Source organism: Arachis duranensis, chromosome 9 (assembly GCF_000817695.3).
Source record: "Arachis duranensis cultivar V14167 chromosome 9, aradu.V14167.gnm2.J7QH, whole genome shotgun sequence".
Lineage (NCBI taxonomy): Eukaryota > Viridiplantae > Streptophyta > Magnoliopsida > Fabales > Fabaceae > Arachis > Arachis duranensis.
Window position 1 is genome coordinate 104,200,722 of NC_029780.3, and position 8,386 is coordinate 104,209,107.

General features: G+C 33.7%; 2 protein-coding genes across 2 annotated transcripts; one reads left to right on the plus strand and one right to left on the minus strand.

Moving 5' to 3' along the window:
• Positions 1–1,026: 1,026 nt before the first annotated feature.
• LOC107466494 (uncharacterized) lies at positions 1,027–3,938 on the plus strand. The gene is made up of 4 exons (XM_016085466.3): positions 1,027–1,416; positions 1,749–1,901; positions 2,131–2,787; positions 2,903–3,938. Exons 1-4 carry the CDS (start codon positions 1,027–1,029, stop codon positions 3,803–3,805), a joined length of 2,103 nt encoding a protein of 700 aa, XP_015940952.1. The 3' UTR covers positions 3,806–3,938.
• Positions 3,939–4,777: 839 nt separating this feature from the next.
• LOC107466585 (uncharacterized) lies at positions 4,778–8,032 on the minus strand. Its single transcript, XM_016085583.3, has 10 exons — positions 7,833–8,032; positions 7,532–7,664; positions 7,056–7,116; positions 6,797–6,929; positions 6,581–6,704; positions 6,388–6,444; positions 6,198–6,294; positions 5,805–6,012; positions 5,358–5,418; positions 4,778–5,235 (listed from the first exon to the last, which is right to left on the minus strand). Exons 1-10 carry the CDS (start codon positions 8,012–8,014, stop codon positions 5,173–5,175), a joined length of 1,119 nt encoding a protein of 372 aa, XP_015941069.2. The 5' UTR covers positions 8,015–8,032; the 3' UTR covers positions 4,778–5,172.
• Between the last annotated feature and the right edge of the window lie 354 nt (positions 8,033–8,386).

Sequence of the window (8,386 nt, forward strand, 5' to 3'; positions counted from 1 at the left end):
GGAGAGGGAGAGGGAGGGGGGAGTGTGCATTGGGGAGGGAGAGGGCTGCGATGGGGAGAGAGATGGAGGGGGAGTCTACGTTGGGAGGAAGAGATTAGAGCGCTAGAATCTTTCGAGTATCGATTTGGTATTCACCTCAATAAAAAATATAAAATTAAGTCTATATTAAAATTTAGAATAACAAAAAATAATAAAATTTATGTCAAAATTATTAAAAAAAGATGTGGGTTCGATCTCTATTAACTTTATCATACATGTTAATAATTTTTAACTACCGATTATAATATATAAAAAATGCGAATAGATCACATAAAGAGGTTTAAATTTGTACACCCGCTCACTTCTCAATCTAACTCGTTGTGGATCAAATTGTCAACCCTATCCCAACAAATTGGATTGGATTAGATACCGCAGATAAGGGTAGTATTATTAGATCTATTTGGAATACTAAAAATGACGAGTTGTAACTTGTGAGACTGGTATTATATAACTGGCAAGGAACAGCAAAGGGTGCTGCCCTTTTGCTTTTGGGGTCTTACACAGCAAGAGTGACATAATTATGTAAAAAACCTGAAACGGTAGTAGAAGTTAAAGTAGTACAACATTGGAACTTAAGTGTACATTTACATTGTTTGAAGCCTGGCCGGCACACCACATTTCAATTTTCCAACTGTAACATGAACAACAAAGTCCACCCTCCACCTTGGATTTTCAGAATCTTGTACTTGTCACTGTGGCTCTCCTTTTTCCACCCAAAATTTTAATTAGTAAAAAAAAGAAAAGAAAAGAAAAGAAAAAAACAAAATATTTCATATCATATCAAATTCCAAAGCCCCATCATTGGTTGTACCCTCAAAAAAACTTTCACTCCTTTATAAAGTTTTCAACTGACTTTCAAAAACAATGCAAGTTATCACTCCCATTAACTGTTTGACAATAGTCCTGTGTCAACTTTACTCAACTACTATACTTACTTGCCATTGGTTTTCACTTTTCAATAGTCATTTCTTGAAAGGCTAATTGATAATGGGGGTGGTGAAGATGAATATGAGATGGCCTCCATGGCCACAACATCTATGGCCCAAGAAGTTTGAGGCAATTGTGATTGTACAAAGGCTTGAAGGAACATCAAGCTTGGTGAAGAGGTTGAAGAAGAAGGCTCATGAGGAGTTGGGATCATTGGTGGTTGAGATCAAATGGAAGGGCCAGAAGAAGGGTAGTGTATCCTTGAGGTCCCTTGGGGCCTCCATGAAGAGAAGCTTCACCAGTGTTGTTGCTCTAATTGGTGGTGAAGGTGAAGGTGAAGGTGAAGGAGTGGTTCAATGGAACCAGGAGTTTAGAAATGTTTGCACCTTTAATGGCTACAAGGACCATGACATGTTTCATCCATGGGAAGTTATGTTCACTGTCTCCAATGTGAGTCTCAATAACAAATCCATGATAATATCCATTCTTTCTTCTATTTGATTTTTGGGTGTGGGAAATATTATATATTTAATACTTGTTTTAAAGACATTTATAGTCATGCATTCACATTTATTTGATACAAATGAATTTCATTTTTTTTTTTTTTTACCAAACATCAATATTATTTGCAATAAGCCATGTTTCTTATTTGTGGCCAGAAAGAACTATATTTTGAGAATGAATAACTTAGGTTCAATTTTATTTCCTTGTTCTTATGGATCCTTTTAGATTCAATGTTATTTCCTTGTTCTTATGGATTCTTTCTTTTTGTACTGAATTAGGTTTATAACAAAGGGCCCAAAACAATGGCCTCTGTAATTGGAGTTGCATCAGTAGACTTAGCCAAAGACATGCCTGCAGCTGTGGATAAAAAGACCGAAATTCTAATTCCTTTGAATGTTCCTGGCACCACTAGTACTAATCTCTCACTTTGTGTAAGTTTCTTTTTGTTCCTTCTTTTTCTCCTTGTGATGCCCTTTAATTGTTGAAATTTCAAGTAAACTATCTCATATATCTTTTATACTGATAATGCATAAAAATTAAATTCATAGATATATAACCTTATTGGCCTATTACTTTAAAGTTTTAGGTCATAAACTCATAATGTGTCGTCTGACTAGTTTCGTGTTTCTCATTGCATCAAACATGATTTCTGTTTAACAGGTATCCCTCAGATTACTGAAATTGGAGACACTTAAAGAGTATTTGGATGCAGAGCATCGATCAATGGAGCATGTTCCTTCTTTGCCATCTTCTCCAGAATCTCCCTCAACGAGTAGAAACGAACCTTCTACACTTAAAGTAGGTCTAAGAAGAGTAAAAATCTTTGCTGAGTATGTATCTACTGTGAAAGCTAAGAAGGGAAACTTAAAAGATGAAGGAAATGATGTTACGAGTTCCAACAGAAGCGAAGATTCCGAACATAGATATAGATCCGACACAGATTCATTAGATAATGATTCTGCCATTGATTTGCATGAGAAGAACAAAGAAGGTTCATATGTTAGATGTTCTTCATTGGGTTATGGGACATTAGACTCCGTAAATTTTGTAGGAGGATCACCTTGTCTAAGTTCATTTTTCAGTAGTGAAGATGATTTTGGAGTAGCACATGTTGAGAATTACAATACACTTGATCAGATAGAGTGTCATGGTTCGAGGAATAGAATCATTTCTTGGAGGAAAAAGAAACTGAAATTTAAATATTTGAAGGTGAAAAAAGGGGAGCTACTTCTGAAAAGGGATAATGGAGAAGTGGGCGGAGATGATATTGATTATGATCGCCGCCAACTTAGCTCTTCTGATGGGTATCCTGTCAAGGTATGTGTCATGTGCATAGTTTTACAAATTCTGTTTCAAAAACCATTTATTCCATGATTACTTGTGTTTCAAGCAACCTTTGAAAATCAACTTTTAGTGTGTATGTTTCCTGTAGTGGCATAAAATAGAAGAAACTATCGCCCCAAGGCAATCATTTGTTCCTGAATTCGAGGGTAACAATTTTATGGTTGGAGGTTGGGAGTGCAAGGAATTCATCAGCCGAGACAAACGAACAAAGCTCCATACACAAGTCTTCTTTGCTTCATTTGATCAAAGGAGCAAACACTCTGGTGGGGAAGGCGCATGCGCGGTCCTGGTTGCTGTGATTGCTGATTGGCTAAAAGCAAACCGAGTCGAAATCCCCATTAAGTGTCAATTTGATGGCCTTATTAAAGATGGATCATTAGAATGGAGAATTCTCTGTGAGAAAAAGGAACACATGAAAAAATTTCCTGACAAACACTTGGACCTTGACACTGTTCTGCAGGCCAAAATCAGTTCAATTTTCGTGCTGCCAGAAAAATCCTTTGTTGGATTCTTCATTCCAGAAGAGGGAACAACTAAGAGTGGAGGCTTTGAATTCCTTCAAGGTGCTATGTCCTTTGATAGAATATGGGAAGAAATAAGCATTTCTGCATCAAAATTGAACATAAATGATGACCCTTTGGTCTACATTGTAGGTTGGAATGATCATTTCTTTGTACTAAAGGTTGAGCAAGATGCTTATTACATCATTGATACTTTAGGGGAGAGATTATATGAGGGATGCAAACAAGCATACATATTGAAATTTGATGCTTCCTCAACAATTGAGAAATTAATGGCCAAAGAAAATCAAGAGTTGAATGAGATTATATGCAGAGGCATGGAATCATGCAAAGAATATATCAAAAGATTTTTGGCTGCCATAACTGTAAGGGGAGTGCAGCTTGAGGTCAAGAAAGGCTTGAAACCTTCAAAGCCTCTTCACCATAGGTTACAGATTGAATTCTACTATACTCAATTGAAGCAACAGTAAAATGCAGATCATGCATCAACAAACCAACACTGGCTTAGTTGAGTAGTAGGCAAGTTTGTCATTTTTCCACCGGGAGACTTCGAGTCTTGGAGAAGGAAAAAACAATTATACTCAGAGAGGCAGTTATAGTTCTTCGAACTAGATTAACTGGATTTGAAGTAATAGGGTCTTGATTCAAGTGCAGAGGAAAAAAAAGATGGTGCATCAACAATTGCTTGGTGCAATTCAATAGAGATTTCATAGTTAGTTACTAATATTGTTTTTTCCATGAGATTGTTTTACACAACTTACTAAAATACACTTGAGTTGTTTAAGCTGAGCTGTAGATTTGGTATTTTACTTGAATTTTCATGGCTTGGCCTTCTGATCAATAATGTTGATTATTATATATGTTAATCTAAGCTTTTCAATTTGGAATTCAACACAGTGTCTCAACAGTTACTGAGAGATCACATTTCCCTCCATTTGCAATTCGGGTCCAGCTATTTAAGTCTTATTTATATCTTTTTATAATAAAACATAATATTTAATTTGAGGAAATAATTATTTGAAAATGAAATGATAAATACTCCCATGTTTAAGAAAAAAAATTGAAAAATAATTTTAAAAAGCTTGGAAGGTGTTTCCGATAACAACTTTCGTCATACATTTCCCTTTTAAATACCTTAAGAATCAATTTGATACAAGACATGGATAATATTTGACTCTTAAAAATGTGCTTCACCTTATTAAAAACATAGGTTGTAACATATAACTTGCCCGTAACATAGTATTCTCTAGTATATGTTGCTAGCTCATGCATAAATAAACAAAGCCAATAACGGTATGTTTTATTGGAGTAAAAATGGGAGAAATTTTACTCACTTTATTTTAGTGTAATTATATTTCATTTAAAGAGTGCGTTGAAACAACAATTAAGTTGTCTTTATGTGACCTGAAAATTATAAATAGTGAATCAGAAACTTGCATTAAGTTAGACTGCATACATTATGCTCTACACTCTTTGGATGTAATCCTTTCAAAGACTCTACATATTACATAATGTGAGATGCTTTGCATCAGATTGTCTATATTTCATTGTTTAATGTATTTATCATTAAGTGAAGTATATAACTGGAAACTTTGAGATCAATACATGTTGTTAAATGAATGGTAATCAATTTAATTTCTAGAAAAGCTCATTTAATTTATTAGGAGAAGTAACCAAAATAAATACTTCATCTCCCATGATTGCAAAAGCATTGCCTTAATTTTTAGCAGCCTATTTATAAATTATGAAATTAAGGCAATTATTTTTTAGACACCAAAAGAATTGCCTTAATTTCATAATTTATAAGGAAGCTTACAGTTACTTGAAAAATTTATAATCAGCTCTCAGTTGAACACATCTGAGAAACCAGCTTGATTACTCCCCACATAGGTGCATCATTCTGCAGCAAATAATTTTCAAGTTACAATTATTATAATTTGTAGAAGTCAACAATAAATAATAAGCATTGATTGCTCTCATACAAATTGGAAGGAACCAAGAATGTAAAGAGAGTTTACTTACCACAAGAACAACATCAAAAGCTTCTTGATAGATGCTAAGTGAGTTCTCAATGTTGTGGTTCCTGCAGCAGTAATTTCATATCATTACTTATCACGTATATCAGTAATATCCAGTTTCCTTTCAATCTATGCATACCTATTGACTAGACTAAAAAGGAAGTTTTTCGAAGATGGATTACAAAAGAGAAAAGAGGAATAATCATTCTCTTCAAACAGGGCGCAAAGAAAGACAAACAGCATCGACAAGAACAAACTCTTTTCGCACTAGACGGCATCGTCTATGAAGTAAACGATTTCATTGTATCCCTAAAAAACTTTGATATACTTATTCATATGGTTTTACAAATTGTCACCAAATACTCAATAACTAAATATAGAGAGCTCAAGCATCATTCATAACCTGGCAGTCAGAATATATGAATTGCGGCAAAATAAAGTTTTAACTTACAAGAATCCCACGGATATCCGTGTCTCATAATTCAAGCCATCAGACATTCCCAGGTCTCCAAGGTGATCGCCAAGAAGGAGAACATTGGTTCTCTTCTTGACTGAAGCATTGTCAGCAGTTTGATCATCTGTATCGCCCAATTGCTCATGGAGAGGCGCAGCCATGTCAAGGGCATGCTCATTTTTATTTAAGCTGTGAATCACTTTCCCTGAATTTGGAATTTGCAACAAAAAGTAAGAAATGATTCTATGAAGCAAATACGTTCATCCAAATCATCCCTTAGAAGCTTCGTACGCATTTCATTATATAAGATAATAAATTGGTTTAATGTGATATCAATTTGTATAAAGAAAGAACCCAACATATTAATTTCAAGTATGTATAACGAATCACCTTTAAAAGATACAAGGTGACCATCATTATCAAATACCATCCTATTGGATACTATCTTCACATTTTTGAAGGATCTATGAAGTTTCTGCCTTAAAACCTGTTATATCAGGAAGAAAAAAATAGCAACACATTGCAATTCAGAAACACAAACAATAACAGACACAGATAGTCCAGAACACAAGCTTAAGACCTCTTCAATGATATCAGCAAGTCCTGCGGAGAATATCAACACAGGAATGTCTCTTTCCTGAAAGTTATAATAACCGAAAACAGGAACCGGTATCAGAAATTTTTTCACATGCCTAATTCCGTCAACATATTGAAAAACTCAGAACTTCAGCACTTCACACTAGACGCTTTTGAAAAAAGGATGAGAAATATACCTCTAAATATTCAAAGAGTTCACCAACACCTTCCCTAAAAGCAATGTTGGCATCAGCAACTGATTGTCTTATCGATTCGAATGTAAGTCCTCCCTCAACGAGAAGACCATGTGTTTTTCCCCACCTGGTGCACCAGAATAAGAGTTTCAGCAGCTGGCATTAATGTTCTTCAGGTTAGAGCTTATATCTCCACCATTCAGAAACTGCGTGACATACCACTCTTCCATGAGCTTCGTTTTCTCTTCAAGTCCAATAGTTGGTGAAAATTCTAAGGGATGGTAATGTTCAAATAACTGCTGCCTTTTCTCATCGTATTCCGGATTACCTTGCTTCAAAAGGCCATGACTACCTAAAAGTGATTCTATTAGATATAAACCGGAAAATCCTACTGAAAAAATATACTTTTCTTTTTGAGTTTTTTCCATCATAATTAACATAAAAAAGTATAAATAAATAAATTGTTCAGGGAACATACTTTGCCCACGAGTTCCATTAATCCAAAACTTCGTTAATGTGGCATCAAAATCAGCAATCACCTGATACCAACAATCTGAATACAATCATAAAAACAGAAACATGTGCAAGAAAACTATAAAAAAATAAATAAATTACATTCTCCCGAGATACGATTCGATGAAATTCAACTCGACCCCCTCTATTTCTAAAAGCATACAACGACCACTTCTGAGATTTAGGTAACACTTAAGTACCCTTGTACTGTGTAAAGTATAACATTACTGAATTTCCTATGAATCAAACCCTAATAACCAAATCTCACGTGAGATTAATGTAATTTACCCATTTTTCCACAGGTGCCAATTTTGTAAGACACTGAGTACCTATGGAATATACAATACAACATGCAAGTCTTTGGTTCAAGTTCAACCAAGTAAAAAACATTAAAAAATAAATAAATAAATAAAAAGAAGAACATGAATGTTTCAGTTTCACCTGAAGCTTGTGGGGGCCAGCAGAACGAATTGCAGCAATCTTGTTGTCCAGCAAAAGAGGATCCCTCACCAACAATTCCGAAGCTAACTTCACATCCTTCATTTCCAAATCTTTACCACAACAGAATGATTCCCTTCAAGCAAAAACATGACAACAAAGATAATAAATAAGCAGAAAAATAACTATTTTCAAATTATATATTTGACAATTAATAAGAATTTGACTAATTTGATTCGTATTGAATTGAATTGCACAAGAAATTAGAAAAACTGTTGAAAGAGACGAAAAAAAAAAAAGGAACCTTGTGGAGTTGAGAAGGGAAAAAGAAGAGAAGGGAAAGTAAGGTGAGCGAAAGGTTGTAAGAAGAATCGATTGGAGTTGCAGTTGGAAGCGATAACTCATTTGAAGGCTCCTACACTCGTCACTCGTCTTTTTTGCTTCTTTAAATTCAGATTCTTCACTCCCTTGGGTATCAAATTTCATATTTTTTTAATTTATTTTCTTTTTTTAAATTAATCAACCACATATTGTCATATAATAAAAATAATTAATTTTTATTTAAAATGTTATTTACATACGTGAATTTAATTGTATAATTGTATATAATTATTTATATTGTAAACACATTGAAATTTAAATTTTATTTCTTTTAATTATACTTAAATTGACACTCCAAAAATTTTAAATCGAATAGTTTAATTTTTAACAAATTTTTGTTGTTTCAAAAATGTTCGAATATTATTATGATATATTAGTTTTTTAGTTTTTTTAAATGAAGATTAGTTGATCTTATACTGATATTTTTTAATAATTTAATTATTTTATAGTAAAATTTATTAAAAATTATTGATATTA

Coding starts and splice junctions, on each gene's coding strand:
- LOC107466585 (XM_016085583.3), bottom strand. CDS start 8,014: ATGAAATTTGATACCCAAGGGAGTGAAGAATCTGAATTTAAAGAAGCA. Junction 6,445..6,580: donor AACTCTTTGAATATTTAGAG/GTATATTTCTCA, acceptor TATAACTTTCAG/GAAAGAGACATTCCTGTGTT. Junction 6,295..6,387: donor TTGCTGATATCATTGAAGAG/GTCTTAAGCTTG, acceptor CTGATATAACAG/GTTTTAAGGCAGAAACTTCA.
- LOC107466494 (XM_016085466.3), top strand. CDS start 1,027: ATGGGGGTGGTGAAGATGAATATGAGATGGCCTCCATGGCCACAACAT. Junction 1,417..1,748: donor TTATGTTCACTGTCTCCAAT/GTGAGTCTCAAT, acceptor GTACTGAATTAG/GTTTATAACAAAGGGCCCAA. Junction 2,788..2,902: donor CTGATGGGTATCCTGTCAAG/GTATGTGTCATG, acceptor TGTTTCCTGTAG/TGGCATAAAATAGAAGAAAC.